This window comes from Pseudoliparis swirei, chromosome 5, assembly GCF_029220125.1.
Source record: "Pseudoliparis swirei isolate HS2019 ecotype Mariana Trench chromosome 5, NWPU_hadal_v1, whole genome shotgun sequence".
Taxonomy (NCBI): Eukaryota; Metazoa; Chordata; class Actinopteri; order Perciformes; family Liparidae; genus Pseudoliparis; species Pseudoliparis swirei.
Genome location: NC_079392.1, coordinates 1,794,468 through 1,817,670, shown reverse-complemented (window position 1 = coordinate 1,817,670; position 23,203 = coordinate 1,794,468). Strand labels below are relative to the sequence as shown.

At 45.9% G+C, this 23,203-nt stretch overlaps 1 protein-coding gene across 1 annotated transcript; it reads right to left on the bottom strand.

Moving 5' to 3' along the window:
* Positions 1-275: 275 nt before the first annotated feature.
* On the bottom strand, positions 276-18,569 carry rexo1 (REX1, RNA exonuclease 1 homolog). Its single transcript, XM_056415169.1, is given in 16 exon segments — positions 276-1,056; positions 2,271-2,391; positions 2,897-3,035; positions 3,117-3,232; positions 3,550-3,660; positions 4,290-4,363; positions 4,508-4,621; positions 6,065-6,205; positions 6,920-7,045; positions 7,476-7,624; positions 9,480-9,592; positions 9,891-10,027; positions 15,275-15,479; positions 15,699-15,800; positions 15,870-17,500; positions 18,225-18,569. Coding segments are annotated over 16 exon segments (3,576 nt in total). The 5' UTR covers positions 18,433-18,569; the 3' UTR covers positions 276-967.
* Between the last annotated feature and the right edge of the window lie 4,634 nt (positions 18,570-23,203).

Here is a 23,203-nt window from a genome sequence, read left to right as displayed (position 1 = left end):
GACGACATAGAGGAGGGAAGAGGAGACGACTTAGAGAGGGAAGAGGAGACGACATAGAGGAGGGAAGAGGAGACGACATAGAGGAGGGAAAAGGAGACCACATAGGAAAGAGGAGAGGGAAGAGGAGACAACATAGGAAAGAGACATAGGGAAGAGGAGACGACATAGGAAAGAGGAGACATAGGGAAGAGGAGAGGAGATGTAGTGCAGAAGTCTATAAATACTGAAACGTCTGTACTGTGTGACATGAAAACAGACTCTTCTTCTTCTTCTCCTTCTTTTTGTAACTATTATCTTTTAATACAAAAAGATAAACAACCAAAATAAATGAACAAATACAAAAGAGGAACACGGAGTCTGTACAGCACCAAATATTATTCAGTCTTTCAACATAAAACCAGACATGGAACTCAGTCATTAATAACCACGACTAGCTCCGCCCACTTGAGTCTTTACGGAGGAACAAACTCGTCGTCACGGCGACGCCGCGGTCGTCACGAGAGCCGCTGAGGAGGAGGAGCTCCAACACGGAGACGTCCGTCACCGCCTCGACCAATGAGGAGCGAGCGGACGAGATCCCGTGTTACGGGATCGGTCGACCAATGAGACGCTCCGGGCTGAGAGCAGGCGGCCTGTGATTGGTTAGCGGTTAAGACGACGCGAGCGTAGTGCAAATCAGCCGGACGTGATATCAAATCTTCTTCTATAGAAAAGGGTGATTATTAAATTCTTTGAGGCTTTAAAAAAAAAAAAAAAAAAAAAAAAAAAAGAGACACTTCTCAGAACGACCACAAGGGGCATTATTTACAGAGTGAAATACAGACGTGGCCTCTGGGCTTCTATTGCTTATGAAGGGACTGGCAGTACAGCAGGGGGCCACAAGCCCCGCCCCCTCCGCCGACACTGGGACCTGAACATCTGCCCCCCCCCAACTTGAAGACAGGAAGTGGAGCAGAGGGGTCGGAGGTCATCTTTTGACCTTGGCGTCCTCCTTGATCTTCCAGAACATCAGCTCCAGGCAGGCGGACGCGTCCTCACTGGAGTCGTGGCCGTCCACTGGAGACACCGGGAGACACGAGGGTCGGTTAACGTGAGACACGGACGGTTAACGTGAGACACGGACCCCTTGCAAGTCGAAGTGTCCTTGAGCAAGGCGCTGAACCCCCAGTTGCTTCCCGGGCGCTTCACCGCAGCCCACTGCTCCTTAATAACTAAGGATGGGTTAAATGCAGAGAACTAATTTCCCCTTGGGGATTAATAAAAGTGTATATTCTACAGGTCAGGAAGGTCACGTCTAGGAGTCTAAGGGTGTGAAGAGGAGGGAACGAGGAAGGACCGGCCACGCGGGTTAGTCCTCTAAAGCAGGAACCTCAACAGACCATAATACCCTCAACAGACCATAATACCGTAAACAGACCATAATACCCTAAACAGACCATAATACCCTCAACAGACCATAATACCCTAAACAGACCATAATACCCTCAACAGACCATAATACCCTCAACAGACCATAATACCCTCAACAGACCATAATACCCTCAACAGACCATAATACCCTAAACAGACCATAATACCTCAGGAGAAACAAGACTTTATAAAACTTTGAGGCATTTCAGTAAATCTGTGTTTTAACGGCGTTGAGGCGACAGTGACACCTGCTGGTGACCAGAGGTAGTGCAGCCAGGCTTCAGAGCCATTATTTTGCCAGCTGACGGAAGACAAACACAAGATACAGGAAGTGGGATACAGGAAGTGGGAGACAGGAAGTGGGAGACAGGAAGTGGGAGACAGGAAGTGGTCGAGAGTACACGCGAGAACTGTACTTAAGTATAATTCTGCAGGACTTAAGTATTTATATTTCCTGTTACTTGACACTTTTACTACAGTTCTGAATCTTTGGCTGTAATTCAATCAAAATGGGCTCAACAAATAAAGATTTACTGATGTTGACTGATCAGTTCATCTGTTGTTGTTGTTGACACGAGTTGATTACAAATGGAGATCATGTGATGATGAGGGCCTGTTAGTGTAACAGAGCATCATTCGTCACATAACATGTATTGATACTTACAATATGATATTTTAAATGAATAAACTAATGTCAGCACAATAACTACAAATTAAAACATTTTTAAAAAAAGGAAAATAATAAAAAAAAATATTAAAATGTAAATATAAGAATAATTACAATTTAAAATGTAAATATAAAATAAATAAAATAAATAAAATAAACCGTCTATAACAGCTCTGTGTGATTATTTCCCCACCGTTGTCCTGGATGATGCGTTTGAGGTGCTCGGACATCAGGTTCCTCAGGGCCCGTTTGTAGGGCAGGCCGAGGCGGTGAGGGAACACGATGGCCGTGTCCACCACCACGCTGTGGATGAGCTGAGAGAGAAGACGGTCACAGGAAAAGGGTTTAGATTCCAGCCCAGAAACATCGTCTCTACAAACAACTCTTTGTCTTTAATGTCACGGTCACCGCAGGAAACACAGAGGAGAGGACTTCCTTGAGTTTCAGCTTCTCGAACGTTACTGAATGTGCATGTTGCTGAAGCTGTGGATCATTTTGGTTGATTTATTAAAGAATTAGGAAACGCGAGACTTCTTCTACTTGTTGACCCAACAGTCAGTTCACTCCATCCGGTTCATCAGTTAGGTAAGACTGTATATTTATACATATATATATTAGACATTAGAGTATTCGTATCTATATTTACTTAAAGTTGAATCTAGTCTATCATCTATATTTGTATAATAAGTATGAATCGTGCCTGCTTATAATAAAGGTGTAAACTCTCTGTGACCTCTGTGTTGCTCCCCAGGCGGCAGAGGAACATCTGCCATTGAATGCATCGTCTCATTAAAAGACGCGAGTGAGGAGCCGTGGTACCTTCAGGGCCAGCAGGTCGCTCTCCAGGCTGTGTCCGATGAGGATGGACTCGGCCCTGAACATGCTGAGCAGCACGGCCTGGACGTCCCTCAGGGTGATGCTGGCGCTCTCCAGGTCCTCCTCCGTCACGCCGGAAAACCTGAACAACGCGTTTGAGATTTATAGTTTCTGAAGATATAAAACCGTGAAAGACACGCCGAGCGCGCCGGCCGCCGCTCACCGCGTGTTGTAGTCGACCACTTTGCTGTCGGGCTTCACGAACGTGTCGTAGATGACCTTCAGCTCCGAGTCGATGACGGTGACCCGGGTCAGCTCCAGGCCCTGCTTGGTGTAGCACTGAGAGGGGCGGAGCAACGAGGTCACATGACTGACACGAGGAAATGGAATAAGAGGTCGTCACGCATTATTAATTCAAGATGGCGGCGCCTGTAGAAGCACTGGCCCCGTCTTACTTTATTACTTTAATACTCTTATTACTCTTGTTGTCGGACAAGAGACAAACACACTTCTGATCTGTATGTTTCCACAAATGGAAAAGTCCCAATAAAGATGACGTTGACTTTAGTCTTGTGTTTTCCTTCCAGCATCAGTTGTAAAATGATAAATCAATATTCTCAAACCACGAGACACACGAGGGTCCTTGAAGGCCTCACCATCTCACAGTCCAGAGCGAACACCCCCCCGTTGCCGTCCGGTGGGAGAGCTTTACTGAACGTGGTGACGAAGCCATCGAACGACTCTTTACGGCCGTCCTGGACGTGTTGCTGAGGGGAGAGACACGGATTACACTCTGGGGATGTATGTAAATATATATATATAAATAAATATTCATAAAACCTGCAGAACATGACTTGAACACACGTGAGCAAAGTGCTTGAACGTCACACAAAACACTGAATTCTGAGAAAAACTAAACAAAAGAAGAGTTAACATCTCGTGACTGGCTGTACGTTATATTTTATATTACACGTTATATTATATAATATATTCTATTTATATAGTATTATATGTTATATTTTATATTCTATTTATATAATATTATACGTTATATTTTATATTCTATTATATATTCTATTTATATAATATATTATACGTTTTATTTTTATAGTATTATATGTTATATTTTATATTCTATTATATATTTAATTTATATAATATTATACGTTATATTTTATATTCTATTATATTTATATAATATTATATATTACACGTTATATTTTATATTATATATATATATAATAGTATATATTATAAGTTATATTTTATATTCTATTATATATTCTATTTATATAATATTATATATTATACGTTATATTATATATTATATATATTATATATATACGTTATATTTTATATTATATTTTAACACGTAAAGAGATTAAAAGAATAATACTTTGCAAACTTGGCACCCCGGGACCCCGATGGAGGCGGCGCAGCAGCTGTAGTTCGTCTCCCAGCCGCCAACGACTGGCGAGGAACAATGAACAGAGGAGAGAGAAGAGGAGAGAGGAGACAGGAGAGAGGAGAGAGGAGTTACATGTGGCGGGATGAATTACAAGATATAAAATAGAACAATATGCGTCTTTATAATGTCATAAAAATGAGCCGTACCTTTATTCTTACGCAATCGCCCCCAGTGGAAGCAGCACTCCTCTCTCCGGACACAGCTGCCGTTCAGATTGATCCGATACTCAGCTCCACAGCGGCAGCACACCTTATTCAGGGCTGGACATCAGAGGACAGGTTAGTCCACACGACCAATGAACAGGTTAGTCCACACGACCAATGAACAGGGTTCATCCACATGACCAATGAACAGGTTCATCCTCATGACCAATGAACAGGTTCATCCACATGACCAATGAACAGGTTCATCCACATGACCAATGAACAGGTTCATCCACATGACCAATGAACAGGTTCATCCACATGACCAATGAACAGGTTCATCCACATGACCAATGAACAGGTTCATCCACATGACCAATGAACAGGTTCATCCACATGACCAATGAACAGGTTCATCCATGACCAATGAACAGGTTCATCCACATGACCAATGAACAGGTTCATCCTCATGACCAATGAACAGGTTCATCCTCATGACCAAAGAACAGGTTCATCCACAATGAACAGGTTCATCCTCATGACCAATGAACAGGTTCATCCTCATGACCAATGAACAGGTTCATCCTCATGACCAATGAACAGGTTCATCCTCATGACCAATGAACAGGTTCATCCTCATGACCAATGAACAGGTTCATCCTCATGACCAATGAACAGGTTCATCCTCATGACCAATGAACAGGTTCATCCACATGACCAATGAACAGGTTCATCCTCATGACCAATGAACAGGTTCATCCTCATGACCAATGAACAGGTTCATCCTCATGACCAATGAACAGGTTCATCCACATGACCAATGAACAGGTTCATCCACATGACCAATGAACAGGTTCATCCACATGACCAATGAACAGGTTCATCCACATGACCAATGAACAGGTTCATCCACATGACCAATGAACAGGTTCATCCTCATGACCAATGAACAGGTTCATCCCCATGACCAATGAACAGGTTCATCCTCATGACCAATGAACAGGTTCATCCACATGACCAATGAACAGGTTCATCCACATGACCAATGAACAGGTTCATCCTCATGACCAATGAACAGGTTCATCCACATGACCAATGAACAGGTTCATCCTCATGACCAATGAACAGGTTCATCCTCATGACCAATGAACAGGTTCATCCACATGACCAATGAACAGGTTCATCCTCATGACCAATGAACAGGTTCATCCACATGACCAATGAACAGGTTCATCCTCATGACCAATGAACAGGTTCATCCTCATGACCAATGAACAGGTTCATCCACATGACCAATGAACAGGTTCATCCTCATGACCAATGAACAGGTTCATCCACATGACCAATGAACAGGTTCATCCTCATGACCAATGAACAGGTTCATCCTCATGACCAATGAACAGGTTCATCCTCATGACCAATGAACAGGTTCATCCACATGACCAATGAACAGGTTCATCCTCATGACCAATGAACAGGTTCATCCACACGGTGACCAGTGAGATCTCGTGCGTGTGAACATAGTTTATAGTTATATATTTTATTCGTTGTAATCCTCACGGTCCGTGACGGGCTTCCTCTCCGGCTGGTTGAAGATGGCGGCCTTGCCCGGGGCCTCCGGGTTGGTCCTCGGGTATCCGTTGTCCTGCAGCTGCTCCTCCGTCAGCAGGTAGGAGCTCAGCTTCCGGAACAGCGTGGCGCCTGCAGGGAGACGACCAATCATAACGACGGCGCTGGGACAAAGACTCACGACGCAGTTCAACTCGTGACTGATTTATTAAGGTCGTTATTTAATTAATCCATTATCAATACCGCTTATCCTCATTAGGGTCGCGGGGGCGCCGGATCCCAGCTGACATAGGGCGAAGGCAGGGACACCCTGGACAGGCCGCCAGTCCATCCAGGTAATTTAATTCAATTCAATTTAATTTTTCAATTCAATTCAATTCAGTTTTTTTGTATAGCCCAATTTTACAAATTACAAATTTGCCTCAGAGTGCTTTACAATCTGTACACATAGACATCCCTGTCCCAAAACATCACATCGGATCAGGAACAACTCCCAAATAAAATAAATAATAATAAATTATCATGTTGACGTCCTGTTTGAACCGGATGTTTTCAACACGGGTACAATTAAAGAATATTTATTATTATCCATCAAATAATAATTATCGATGGAGCCGTTTTGTATGAGCTCTGTTTGTATTTTAATAATGATTATATTACAAGTGAAGTTCCTCTGACGCCAGGTGAACCTGGTGGAGGTCACATGGTTGTGTGTCTGCTAACGTCAACTAAAGGTTTCTTCAGTTTCCTCTATTTTGATTTTATCAGGTGACTTGAAGATAGAAACAGAACGAGAGAAAAATGGAAATGACGTAAAATAAATATAAATAAATAAATCTGTCTCACCGGTGAGTTTCTCCTCCAGCTGTTTGCCCATCCGGTTGACGGTGAAACTCGTGGTGGCGGCAGCTCGGCCTCCGAGGACCTCCTCATGGGACTGGACCCGCTTGTTGGCCCCTGACCCCGGATCCTCTGCAGAGAAACACACACACACAAACAAATATACACACACACACACACACACAAACACACGCTTACACAAACACATGCACACACACAAACAAACACAAACAAACATAAACACACAAACAAACAAACACAAACATAAACACACACACAAACAAATATACACACACACAAACACACGCTTACACAAACACAGATACACACAAACACATGCACACACAAACACACACACATACACAAACAAACATAAACACACAAACATAAACACACACACAAACAAACACAAACACACAAACAAAAACACGCACAAACAAACAAACACAAACAAACACACGTTACCACTGAGTCTTAACTCTGTGTGGATTCTTCTTCATGTGCATCATATGTGTGTCGACTGTGTGTTACGCTGGGGGGGGGGGCAGGGGGCGTGGCTTACTGGGTGCAGGCGCGGGACAGGAAGTGCTCCTGCTCCGGAGTTTCTTCAGAGTGTTGACGGCCACATTGAGGTAGATGTTCTTACTGCTGCTGCGAGAATACACCAGCTTCTCCTCGTCCAGCGCCTGAGACACAACATCTATTGATCACCTGGTCACATGACATCTATTGATCACCTGGTCACATGACATCTATTGATCACCTGGTCACATGACATCTATTGATCACCTGGTCACATGACATCTATTGATCACCTGGTCACATGACATCTATTGTTCATCTGGTCACATGACATCTATTGTTCATCTGGTCACATGACATCTATTGTTCATCTGGTCACATGACATCTATTGTTCATCTGGTCACATGACATCTATTGTTCATCTGGTCACATGACATCTATTGATCATCTGGTCACATGACATCTATTGTTCATCTGGTCACATGACATCTATTGTTCATCTGGTCACATGACATCTATTGTTCATCTGGTCACATGACATCTATTGTTCATCTGGTCACATGACATCTATTGTTCATCTGGTCACATGACATCTATTGTTCACCTGGTCACATGACATCTATTGTTCATCTGGTCACATGACATCTATTGTTCACCTGGTCACATGACATCTATTGATCACCTGGTCACATGACATCTATTGATCACCTGGTCACATGACATCTATTGATCACCTGGTCACATGACATCTATTGATCACCTGGTCACATGACATCTATTGATCACCTGGTCACATGACATCTATTGATCACCTGGTCACATGACATCTATTGTTCATCTGGTCACATGACATCTATTGTTCACCTGGTCACATGACATCTATTGTTCATCTGGTCACATGACATCTATTGTTCATCTGGTCACATGACATCTATTGTTCATCTGGTCACATGACATCTATTGTTCACCTGGTCACATGACATCTATTGTTCATCTGGTCACATGACATCTATTGTTCATCTGGTCACATGACATCTATTGTTCACCTGGTCACATGACATCTATTGTTCATCTGGTCACATGACATCTATTGTTCACCTGGTCACATGACATCTATTGTTCATCTGGTCACATGACATCTATTGTTCATCTGGTCACATGACATCTATTGTTCATCTGGTCACATGACATCTATTGTTCACCTGGTCACATGACATCTATTGTTCATCTGGTCACATGACATCTATTGTTCATCTGGTCACATGACATCTATTGTTCATCTGGTCACATGACATCTATTGTTCATCTGGTCACATGACATCTATTGTTCATCTGGTCACATGACATCTATTGTTCACCTGGTCACATGACATCTATTGTTCATCTGGTCACATGACATCTATTGTTCATCTGGTCACATGACATCTATTGTTCATCTGGTCACATGACATCTATTGTTCACCTGGTCACATGACATCTATTGTTCATCTGGTCACATGACATCTATTGTTCATCTGGTCACATGACATCTATTGTTCATCTGGTCACATGACATCTATTGTTCATCTGGTCACATGACATCTATTGTTCATCTGGTCACATGACATCTATTGTTCACCTGGTCACATGACATCTATTGTTCACCTGGTCACATGACATCTATTGTTCATCTGGTCACATGACATCTATTGTTCATCCTGGTCACATGACATCTATTGTTCATCTGGTCACATGACATCTATTGTTCATCTGGTCACATGACATCTATTGTTCATCTGGTCACATGACATCTATTGTTCACCTGGTCACATGACATCTATTGTTCATCTGGTCACATGACATCTATTGTTCATCTGGTCACATGACATCTATTGTTCACCTGGTCACATGACATCTATTGTTCATCTGATCACATGACATCTATTGTTCATCTGGTCACATGACATCATCTGTTCATGACATCTATACATCTATTGATCATCTGATCACATGACATATTCATCTGGTCTGACCTCTCTCTCTCACCTCGGCGGCGGCGTCGACGGGCAGAACTTGACGCACTCGTCGATGAAGGTATGGAGGTAGCGCTGGCGGACGTTGTTCGGAACTTTGGCCCCGAACTCGATGGGGATGGTGGGCCGCGTCATGGAGCCGCTCTGAGGGGGGGGGGGGGGCAGAGGCTCAAGGTCACGAGGAGACACGCTCAGACGACAAGTAACATGTGTGTGTGTGTAGATACCTTCATGGTGTGTGTATGTGTGTAGATACCTTCATGGTGTGTGTATGTGTGTAGATACCTTCATGGTGTGTGTGTATGTGTATAGATACCTTCATGGTGTGTGTGTGTGTGTGTGTACCTTCATGGTGGGTGTGTGTGTGTACCTTCATGGTGTGTGTGTGTGTGTGTGTGTGTGTGTAGATACCTTCATGGTGTGTGTGTGTGTGTGTGTGTACCTTCATGGTGGGGGTGTGGGCCACCCTCCTCTGCAGGACCGTGGACATGGTCTTGGGCAGGATGCCGGCGGTGGTCTGGGCCTTGATGGTCTGCTGGGTCCGGCTGGAGGAGGCCAGCCTACTGGCCACCGCAGGACCTGACACACACACACACACCATGAAGGTATCCACACACACACACACACACACCATGAAGGTATCCCCACACACACACACACACCATGAAGGTATCCACACACACACACACACACACCATGAAGGTATCCCCACACACACACACACACACCATGAAGGTATCCCCACACACACACACACACACACCATGAAGGTATCCCCACACACACACACACCATGAAGGTATCCACACACACACACACCATGAAGGTATCCACACACACACACACACCATGAAGGTATCCACACACACACACACACACACCATGAAGGTATGGCGCGGCTGTGTCCAGACGCCGTCGAGGTAGCTCCGCGGAGATTGTGCGCTCTTTTAGTTTTTGTGTTTATTTTTAATGTTTTCTTTGCCACAAACACATCGGCACTAACAGCATACGACCACAGCACACTTTTGGACATAAACTTTTGCGCAAAACAAGGGTTTTTGTCCACTTTTTCCATCGATCCAGCGTGGCCGGCAGAGATCGTGAGCGAACCACATCAACAACAGTGGAGCCGCTACTACGGGAGACGACGAAAACATCGAGGGAAACGGAGCGAATTGGAACAGACTGAGAGTTCAAGCCCACCGCCCACCTCTGCCCAGCATCCTTCTTGCTAACGTCCAGTCTCTGGAAAATAAGATGGATGATATTAGGCAAGAATCAGATTCCAACGGGACATGCGGGATTGTAATATCTTTTGTCTGACGGAAACATGGCTGAACCGCTGGTGCGGATCGAGTCATATGCCCAACCGAGTCCTTCTCTGTTTTCCGTGCAGACAGAACGGAAGAGTCTGGTAAATCTAAGGGTGGAGGGTTTGCTTCATGACGAACAACATGTGGTGCGACCCCAAGAACATTAAGACTCTTTCGTTCCTGCTCACGAACCTGGAACATCTGACGATCTCATGCCGTCCATTCTACCTTCCCCGGGAGTTCAGCTCGGTCATCACCACAGCCGTCTACATTCCACCACAAGCGGACACCGACGTAGCACTATCGGACCTACATGATGTGTTATGTCGGCATCAGAACAAGTATCCCGACGCGGCTGTGGTGGTGGCTGGGGACTTTAATAAGGCTAACCTAAAAAAAGTCATGCCGAACTTTCACCAGCACATTACGTGTGCTACCAGAGGGGAAAGAACGTTGGACCACTGCTATACGCCATTCAAGAGAGGCTACAAGGCTGTCTCTCTCCTCCATTCGAAATCAGACCATGCCGCCATTTTTCTGCTTCCGGGATACCGCAAAGATCGCGCGGAAGCGGTAGTGACGAGGAACGTGAAGCGGTGGTCTGACCAATCAGAGGCTGAGCTACAGGGCGCTCTGCGTGTCGTCGACTGGGACATGATCCAATCCAGTTCCAGTGGCGTCAGCGAGTTCTTGGAAGTAGCAATGAGCCTCATAGCAACGCTAACGGACACCATCGTCCCCACGGTAAAAGTTAGGGTCTTTCCTAACCAAAAGCCGTGGGTTGATAGATCCATCCGTGAAGCTGTGAACGCCCGTACTGCTGCCTATAACTCCGGTCTTGTATCCGGCAACATGGACGAGTACAAGGCAGCGGTCTATGCACTGAGGAGGGCGGTGAAGGAGGCCAAGAGGAAGTACAGAGACAGAGTGGAATCACAGATGGAGCAGCGCGACACCAGGCGCCTATGGCAGGGGCTACGGACTATCACAGACTACCAGAGCAGACCCCGCGCTATGGTGAGTGCCGACGCATCCCTAGCGGACGACCTGAACTCATTTTATGCACGGTTTGAGGCTAGCAACAACAGCACTAGCTCGCCGGCTAACAACAACACCGTTAGCGTAGCCGAGGTGAGTTCTACCGCTGGGGATGAACACACACTCTCTGTGACCGAGCACAGTGTGAGGAGGGCTCTGTTGAGGGTGAACACCAGGAAAGCTGCAGGTCCAGATGGCATATCTGGGCGAGTACTGAAGACCTGTGCTAACCAGCTAGCTCCAGTGTTCACCACAATATTCAACCTCTCCTGGCTGAGTCCGTGGTCCCCGCCTGCTTCAAGAGATCCACTATTGTCCCTGTGCCCAAGAATGCTTCTCCAGCATGTATGAATGACTACCGACCGGTGGCCCTCACCTCGGTGGTCATGAAATGCTGAGAGGCTGATAAAGGACTACATCTGCGCCTTCCTCCCTCCTCCATGGACCCGCTGCAGTTTGCTTATCGCCCAAACAGATCCACGGATGATGCTGTCTCCCAGGTACTGCACACCACACTCTCTCATCTGGACAGCCAGAGAGGGGGCTATGTGAGACTGCTGTTCATTGATTATAGTTCAGCTTTCAACACCATAGTCCCTCCAGACTGGCCGGCAAGCTGATTGAGCTGGGACTGAACACCCCTGTGTGCTTGGATCCTGGACTTCCTGACCGCCAGGCCACAGGTGGTCAGGGTGGGCAGACACACCTCCAAATCCCTCACCCTGAACACAGGATCCCCCTAGGGTTGCGTCCTCAGCCCCTACTGTACTCCCTGTACACACATGACTGTGTGGCCAGGTTCAGCTCCAACACCATCATCAAGTTTGCGGATGACACAGTGGTGGTGGGCCTGATCTCCGACAACGAGAAGGCCTACCTGGAGGAAGTTGCTGATCTGTCACTCTGGTGCCGGGACAACAGCCTCATCATGAATGTCACCAAAACTAAGGAGCTGATTGTGGACTTTAGGAGGGTACAACAACAGAGGACGTACTCACCACTGGGGATTAACAGGACTACTGTGGAGAGGGTGAGCGGTATAAATACCTGGGAGTCCACATCACCGAGGATCTGACATGGTCAACGAACACAGACACTCTGGTGAGAAAGGCAAGGCAGCGCCTCTACCACCTCAGGCAGCTGAGGAAATTTAAAGTTTCCCAGAGGATCCTTCAGTCCTTCTACTCTGGAGCTGTAGAGGCGTCCTGACAGGAAGCATCACAGCCTGGTTTGGCAACTGCTCCGCTCAGGACAGGAAGGCTCTGCAGAGAGTAGTGCGTTCGGCTGAACGCACTATTGAACTACACTCCCACCCTGCAGGACTTGTACACCAGGAGGTGCAGAACCAGAGCCGGCAGGATCATGAAGGATCCTCACCACCCCAACAACAGACTGTTTCAGCTGCTGCGGTCAGGCAGGCGCCTCCGTAGTCACGCTGCAAGAACAGAGAGACTGAGACGGAGTTTCTTTCCTCAGGCCATCAGGATTGTGAACTCCGACCTCACCAGGACCCCCACATAGACCCACACAACTGCCCCTCTTAGGCACACACACACACACACACACACACACACACACTTACTGTAAATATTGTGTTGTTTTTATTTGTAAATAGTGTGTACTTGTTGCCCTTGCACATTCCTGCTGAGCATTGCCACTTTCATTTCACTGCACACCCTGTGTGTGTATGTGACAAATAAAACATCTTGAATCTTGAATCTTGAATCCCCACACACACACACACACACCATGAAGGTATCCACACACACACACACACACACACACACACACACACACACACACACACACACACACACACACACACACACACACACACACACACACACACACACCATGACACACACACACACACACACACACCATGAAGGTATCCCCACACACACACACACACACCATGAAGGTATCCACACACACACACACCATGAAGGTATCCACACACACACACACACACACACACACACACACACACACACACACACACACACACACACACACACCATGAAGGTATCCACACACACACACACACACACACACACCATGAAGGTATCCCCACACACACACACACACACCATGAAGGTGTCCACACACACACACACACACACACACCATGAAGGTATCCACACACACACACACACACCATGAAGGTATCCACACACACACACACACACACACACCATGAAGGTATCCACACACACACACACACACACCATGAAGGTATCCACACACACACACACACACACACACCATGAAGGTATCCACACACACACACACACCATGAAGGTATCCACACACACACACACACACACACCATGAAGGTGTCCACACACACACACACACACACACACACACCATGAAGGTATCCACACACACACACACACACCATGAAGGTGTCCACACACACACACACACACACCATGAAGGTATCCCCACACACACACACACACACCATGAAGGTATCCACACACACACACACACACCATGAAGGTATCCACACACACACACACACACACACCATGAAGGTATCCACACACACACACACACCATGAAGGTATCCACACACACACACACACACCATGAAGGTATCCACACACACACACACACACCATGAAGGTATCCACACACACACACACACCATGAAGGTATCCACACACACACACACACACACACCATGAAGGTATCCACACACACACACACACACCATGAAGGTATCCACACACACACACACACACACACACACACCATGAAGGTATCCACACACACACACACACACCATGAAGGTATCCACACACACACACACACACCATGAAGGTGTCCACACACACACACACACACACCATGAAGGTATCCACACACACACACACACCATGAAGGTATCCACACACACACACACACCATGAAGGTGTCCACACACACACACACACACACCATGAAGGTATCCACACACACACACACACACACACACACCATAAAGGTATCCCCACACACACACACCATGAAGGTATCCACACACACACACACCATGAAGGTATCCACACACACACACACACCATGTAGGTATCCCCACACACACACACACACACACACACCATGTAGGTATCCCCACACACACACACACACACACACACACACACACACACCATGAAGGTATCCACACACACACACACACACACCATGAAGGTATCCCCACACACACACACACACACACACCATGAAGGTATCCCCACACACACACACACACACACACCATGTAGGTATCCCCACACACACACACACACACACACCATGTAGGTATCCCCACACACACACACCATGAAGGTATCCCCACACACACACACACACACACACCATGTAGGTATCCACACACACACACACACTATGAAGGTATCCACACACACACAGTTCTACTGTAGCACATAGCTCAGCAGTGGTACCCTGACCCGGGAGTCCCCCATACCGGTTCTGGAGGGCGTGGCCTGAGGCCGGTGGGCGAGTCTCCTCCTCTCCCCCGAGCAGGAAGAGGAGGAGGAGGAAGAGGAGCTCTGAGAGGTCACGTGGGCCGAGAGCTGAGCCGCCTGCTGCTGAGCCGTCTGCAGCCGCCGGTAGCAGACCTCCTGGGCCGAGAGCCTCTTGTTGGGCCACGCCGCCGACGGAGGGTCGGACTGGACACACACACACACACACACACACACCCATCCACCAGGAAGGTATCCACACACACACAGAAGTTACAGAAGTTCGGCTGAAGTTATTCTTTGGCTTCCCCCGACGAGAAATAGAGTCTGTGATTATTCTGTGCCGCCCCCCCGTCCCTCCTGATGACATCATAGAAGCACAGACACCAGGCAGGTGACGTCGTGACATGACGAGGACAGACTCACGCTTCCTCTGGCGCCGCAGTGCGAGACTCTCTTCTTCTGGCCGGGGAACAGCGTGGTCAGCGCCGCCTCGGCACCGCCCTCCTCCTCCGAGAGCCGCGAGGGCTGAAGGGAAAACAGATATACCGTGTAAACGCCGACAAAACACACACACACACACACACACACACACACCTGTTTGAGCTGCCTGCCCTTGTCCTCCGTCCTCACGTCTTTGGACTCGTTGAAGATCCTCAGGCACTCCTCCATGGGGTCAGAGTCCAGGTCCAGGTCCTGGAAACCCGAGAAGTCGAAGTCGGCGTGACCCGCCTCCTCCTCCTCCTCCTCCTCCTCGTCGGAGGAAGAGGGCGTCAGCTCCGACGCTTTCCTCTTGTTCCCTCTCTTCAACGCGTCCGCAGACTTCCTCACCAGCACTTCCTCTTCCTCGTCTTCCTCGTCGGCGGCGGCCTCCTCCGGGCTCTCGTCTCCAAACAGATCGGCGTGACTGAGACTGGCGCTCCGCCGCTTCTCCCCTCGCCTCTTCCCATTGGCCGAGCTCGCGTCGGGCTTCGCTCGGTCTTTCCCGTGTGCGGCGCCCCCCTTCACGCCGACGCTCGAACTGCTCTTGCTCGTCTTCTTCACCTCCTTTTCTCTCCTCCTGCCCTCCGGTCGGCCGTTGCTCTCCTTGCTCCTCCCCTTCTCGAGGATCTTGGCTTTCTTGCTCTCCCTCGCACCGTTTCCTGCCTCCTTCTCTCGTTTGCTCGAGTCCATTTTGACTTTCTCCTCCCGTTTGATCTTTTCCTCTGATCTCTTGTTGTCTTTATCGGGCGTCTTGCCGGCGGCGTTGTTCCTCTCGTCTCTCTTCCCGTGACTCTTGTTCTCCTTCTTCGCGTAGTCCTTGTTGGAGGTCTTCGTCGACCCTTTGTCTCGGCCGCCGCCGCCGCTTGTTTTGTTGGCGACCTTTCCGACCGCGTTCTCAAATTTGCCGCTTTTCTCACGACTCGTGTGACCGGCCCCCCCCGCCACCTTCTTCTTCTCCTCCTCCTCCGAAGCCTCCTTTTCTTTCTCCTTCCCCACGCCGCTCCACGGCGCCCCCCGGTGGCCTTTCCTCTGCTGGAGGCTGCTGAGCAGGTAGGGCCGGTACTCCGTCCCGGAGCTCTCCCCGTCGGACTCGGAGAACGTGTACTTCTTGGGGTCGATGTACGGCGGCAGCTTGAGCGTCTTCCTCCCGTCCGTCTTGACGTCTTTCCCGCCGCCGCCGCGCTCCTTCTTGCTCTTCGCCGCGATTCCCGCCGAGTAGTTGGACAGCGGGTCGTACTCCATGTCCGTGGAGGGCTTTGAGTTGTCCAGCGTGTATTTGACCTTCGGGGAGGACGTGCTGCTGGAGTACTTCGGACTCGGGGGAGGGGACGGCGCGTGTTTCCGGGACAAAGGCTTTCTCACCGCCGTGGGAACGTATTCCATGGAGCTGCTGTTGTTCCCGGCGGCGTCTGCATCCAGCGTGTACTTACTGCAGCCGGGCGTCGGGTTGTAACCTCCGGACGTCATCTGGTAGCTGCCGGGGTCGTACGCCATGTGCGACGCTGGCTTTTTCTTGCTCTTAACGGCTTTCGGCGAAGACGCTTTTTTCCTCTGGCCGGGGTCGTACGGCTCGTCCCCGATGCGGGAGAGCTTCCTCTTCTCCCGCTCCACCTCGCCGCGGACCTCCTCGATGGCCTTGTTGACCATGTCCAGAGCGCCGCTGAGGTCGCCCGAGTCAGAGGACGTCCCATTCTCCTGCGCTTGGGGTCTCACGACCTCCGGGTTGAAGGGGTCGTAACCTTGTTCTGCAGGAACACAGCACACAAGAAGAAGCCTTTGGAGATTTACCAGTGAAATAATCATAAAAAAGGTTCACTTGCTTGCTTTTTGAGGAGCGTCCACTCGGGAAGCTCTCGTCTTTTTCCCGATGTTGACATTTTTAAGCACATTACATCATTTTTTCATCACTGTAATTAGAAAATTAAACATTTCTCCTTTAAGTTACATTCACCCTCACACAATCTGAAGCTCTGCAGCCCAATATACACATTGTTAGCATTTAGAATATTTGAGAATTAGTATTGGCCGACTTGACCTTTAAAAAAACATCCAGCGTATTACAATAAGCAACTACAACAACGTGGTCCACGGTGGAAGATTATAGATTTTATTATCTCAGTTAACGTGTTTATGTTAAAGTTATGGGGGATAATAAATATATATTCTTAAAAGCCTTTTTAGTTCAGTGAACTTTTCTTTCTGATGTATTGTGTTCATTATTAGATTATTATGACATGATCTGGTGCATTGTTTGGCATCTAACGTTAGATAATCATGTAGATAGTATAAGGTAGAAGTAACTCTTGATACTTTACGTCTGTTGCTTTGACACTTCCTTTGTTGTTTGGGGAGGGTAAGTGACGTGCTGGGGGAAGTGTGGGGCATTTCTTTGTGGCCATGACTTCCCTCCACACCGTGAGCTGCGACAGCCGAGGCGACGCGAGGATTCACGAGAAGGGAACTGGGCACCTTTCTTCCCGGGATGGAGGTCTCTTTTCTTCGGCCCCTCCGCCGCCGCCGCCGCCGCCGCCGGGCTCCCGTAGGACGGCCGCCGCTGCTGGCTGTGCCTGAAGTGGCAGTACGGTCTGTTACACCCGTTCCTGCCCCCTTTGCCCTCGCTGTTCTCCGGGTAGAACGGGCAGTCGATGCCTCGGAAGAAGCCGGTTGATCTCAACATTGTGCCCGGACGTCTCTCTCATGCCCGCGCGAACACGGCCCGGCCGCCTGTCCGCGGAGTGTTCCGTCGGAGAGCAGAGAGAGAGCTGGGGAAGAAGCGACTGAACAATAACAACGTCCCTACGGCGCCATGTTGGATTGATTCGGGAGACGGGAACTCTCGCGAGAACTCACGCGCGTCGCTTTGGCTGACGTCATGGAGGGTAAACGTCCAGGCGGCCGTAACGTTACTAGTCTCACTGGAGCCCCAAAGCCGGGCAATAGTTAGCCAAATAAATGTAAACTTTAAATCAAATACCTCTTAAAGCGACGTAGACATTTAGTTTATAGTTAATCGATGGACGTGCCTTCACTTCATTCAGATCTCGTTAGCGGTTCTCGCTAACCAGAGTCACATTACGTCATGAGGGCACCACATTATGACGTCGAGGCTCAAGTCAGCTTCGCCAAATAAGTAGGACACGTGTTCAGTATTCTTTTATTTCACAATGATCCGTGCACGTGGTCTTTAAAGTTGTTAAACGGTGCAAAAGATGGAGGCCTGAGGGTGCTCTCATTATCGGACAGGAGGCCTGGACGTTGTTGACATGTCAGAATGAAGCACAGGTGTTTATTAACTCTGCAGAGAGGCTGCTACTCAGAGGCCCACGGTCACAGTGCCTTTATTTACAACAACAGGGGACATTAATATAACTGAATCATCCGTTGGGAGCCAGCTGGATCCTTTTTCAACTGTTCCTCAGTAAAGTTGTTTTCATGAGCCGGTGATGCACACGAGCAGCCTGCAAGACAAGAAAACATTAGCACTGCAACAAAGACAAGACTACATGTCATTTGGTTAAATCCAGTTGGACAAACATGCAGCAATGAGAACAAAAATCATGTTGAGATCTTCCAAAATTGTTAAATTCCGTCAAAACATCTGTGGAAAAATTTATATATGCACTTTTATGTTAAGACATTTTTCCCTCTTTTTTTTTTTTTTTACTCATTTGCCTTTCATTGCCGAGATTTTCCAAAAGTACAATAGATTTGCCTCGACTATAACTAGAGCTGCAAATGAAACACGATCCCTAAAAACATCAAATTTATAAGTTTTAATCCATGAAGTCACAGCTCACACAGAAGTTTAGAACACATAAGCTCATATTTGTTAAAAGTTCTCAGGTGAAATAAGCACATTTTAAATAATTAAACATATAGTTAATTAGAGAAAATAGTTACAACTGTACCACTTTTGTATTTCTCCATTCTACCAACCGTACCTCCTTTGTTCCTGATGTCCTGAGAGGTGAGACGGAATAAAAACATGTAAACTTCTAAATGCTCCTCGATCCCACCGACCTCCGGCCGGACCCTCATGCTCAGGCTTTTTGTTCCCATCAGACCATGTGACCCTCGTCCTGATCGTCATGAGGCTCAGGTGAGGTAATCAATGACGTCATGATTGGCTCTCAGCTGGGGATCAACAGTCACAAACAACCTCAGAAAGGTCCTGTTCAGTATCGAGGGGTCAATTGGATTGTTAAATGTTTATGTTTTAATGGAGGCATAATCATTGTGTTATATATATATTTAAATATACATATATATGTATATATAAATGAATATAAATATATATTTAAATATATATATATATGTATATATTTACATATATTTAAATATATAAATATATATACATATATTTAAATATACATATATATGTGTGTATATGTATATATTTACATATATACATATATTTAAATATACATATATATTTAAATATATATTTATATATTCAAATATATGTATGTGTATATATATATAGAAATATATATATATGTATATATATATATTGCTATTTTCTACTCTAGTTAGATTGTTTAAAAACGAGATATAAATCAAAAGATTTCTCTTATAAACCCTGGTATATAACTTTAGTCCTTTTGGATAACAGGTGTTTTTGTGCTGCTATTAGTGTAGAAATGTAAATGTTTTATTTTAATAAAGCGTGTGCTTATGTCACCTGTTTGGTCCTTTACAACAACAACACAAAGCAGACAATAAAAGAAAAAGAAAACATTGATGATTAAAACACACGGTCCATTTAATTAAAACGTCTTTGAGGAACACACAGGTGTGACGGATCACCTGATGAGTGCATAACGAGGAGGGAGGTCTCATTAGTGACACCTGTGTCTGCTGTCAGAGAGACACAGATGAGAAGAACCCAGGTAACCAGATCTGGATGACTTCAGGGCGGTTTGTGGATCGGCTGCAGCCCAGACGCTGAACAGCGTCTCAACCATTTTATAATTTAAACCACGGGTGTCAAACACAAGGCCCGCAGGCCGAATCCGGCCCACCACGTCATTTTGTGTGGCCCCTGAAGGATTGAAAGACACATGATCATCTTTTCTTCAAGACTTTTATGCAAAATATCCTGTGCTTTTATTTTGAAGGTTTCAAATTTAATGTTTTTATGTACCATATTTCTACACTCAAATGAATAATCAAATGCAAAGACTTATTTAACAATATGTTCGGTGGGTTTCAGGTACACTGGCCCTTTAAGAGGCGGCCATAATGTTGATGTGACCCACGGTGAACATGAGTTTGACCCGATTTAAACCAATAACATGTTAACTGAGGCAGTGAACTCACTGTTCCTCTTAGACAACAAAGCAGCTGCTGAACACTCCCAAAACATTTGGTCATATGAGTTAAGACAGAAATTAAAGTTATTCTATAAAGTTCATTGGTATTTATTTCCTTTTTTTAAACTTTATTTTACTGTGATTTGTATTCCGGTCAGTTCATCACTAATATAATTAAATTAGTTTTACACTTTTCTTACAACTCGTGATTTTACTTCATCCAAGCTAGAATCTCGTGATCCTCGATGCATCACGGGAAGTGTCCTCTCCACAGCGTGGTGCATCATGGGAAGTGTCCTCTCCGCAGCGTGGTGCATCATGGGAAGTGTCCTCTAGAGGGCGCCCCACTCGTGTGCAGTGACTCCTCTGCCGTTGCATCATTTCATATTTCCTCCTTCCTTGTGACGTTTGCAATGTTGAAATAGAAGTTATGCAATATGGTGTTTGTGTGTTTTACATTTTAATGGCAGCAAATACAAATGTTATGGTAAAACTTAAACAAATATGTTAAAGCTTAAAATACAAGTGTTATTAAAACTTAAAAAACAAATGTTATGATAAATCCTCAAATAAAAATGTGATTGTAAAACTATAACACCTAAAATATAAACATGTTCACTGTTTTAGATAATTCATTAATTTACATTTTAATCGCATTAAAAGAAATTAAATGTTCTAGCTGCTGTTACAATGTGAAGATTTTCTATATTTAATAGTTCATATTGAGTGTTGGATTGTTTAAGATTGAATAGACTAAAATATGAAATAATAAGTGTGCATGACAACTAATAAGAAATAAAGCTCGACTCTGGGTCCCGAGCTCTTCACCCTCGTTTCCATAACGAGTCTCTTCACATTTATGGAGTTTCACTTCAGAGTGAAACACGCCGTCGTTCAGCCGACTCACGAGTCACTTTGAGGTGCTGCAGCTCTTGCAGCAGGTTGCATCAGACTGGTGACCCCTGGAGGACTTAAAATGACTTAAGTATAAATAAATAAATAAATGAATGCATGAATAAATACAAGAATAAATAAATAAATGCTTAAATAAATGTATAAATGAATAAATAAATGCTTAAATAAATGTATAAATAAATAAATAAATGTATAAATAAATAAATAAATGTATAAATAAATAAATACAGGAATGAATAAATATAAGTTATAAATCAACAAGACATCATTAAATAAATATATTTCTGCATTTCTGTATTTCTTCATTTATTTATTTATCTATTTATGTGTCCACACGTATTTCTTCATTTATTTATGTGATTACGTGTCCGTATATTCAAATGAGCTGGGCGGTCCGAACCTCTGTCTAAAGCATGATTGGTCACAGGAGTGTGATGCACCTGGTGTGTTGTGCTCTACTATTTCTGCCTGGCACATGACGCTGAAGTTGACTCGCTCAGCTCACCGTTAGCAGAAGTTAGCCTCGACAGCTTTTTGACTTCAGCCGTTTATCAATTCCAAGAACACTGAGTACAGACTCGTGTTTTTTCTGAGTCTGGTCTGAGAGTCTTTTTTGGTCCAGACTCTCGAGGACCTGGGACGGTCTTTCTGGTCTTGTGACGTCACCACATCAACTGTTCTTGCGCAATTTTATTTTTAATTATCTATAAAAAAAATTTTTACAGAGGGAATAGAATGGTGTGTTCACTTCACTGTTGGGGCTACATAATAATATAATAAATAATATACTCGTCTCGTTTCCTTGACCCAGGGGTCGCTACAATATGAAGTTATGAATCTTAACCCTCAGTCAAATTGACGTAACGTTATCTTTTAGTAAATAATAAACTCGTTGTGCTCTTTAGATCCTCAAAACTAATTATATATTATATTTAGCCGCCCGGAGGAGACAGTCAGAGCCAGCGGAGCATTAAAAAGTCTCTGATCATCAGGCTTCTCTCGGGCGGCGCACAGCGCGCTGAGCGCCCGGCGCCTGGAGCTCAGATGTCCGATGAGCAGGACTCAAATCTCCGTCACATATCTTTATTAGACTGATCGATAATAAACCCACCACAGATTTGATGCTTAACTAACTTCTCGGCTGAAAACATCCTTAAATTACATTCCGTGACTCAACAGTAGTATTTAGAATGTACAGACAAGAATGCATAATAAACGCTG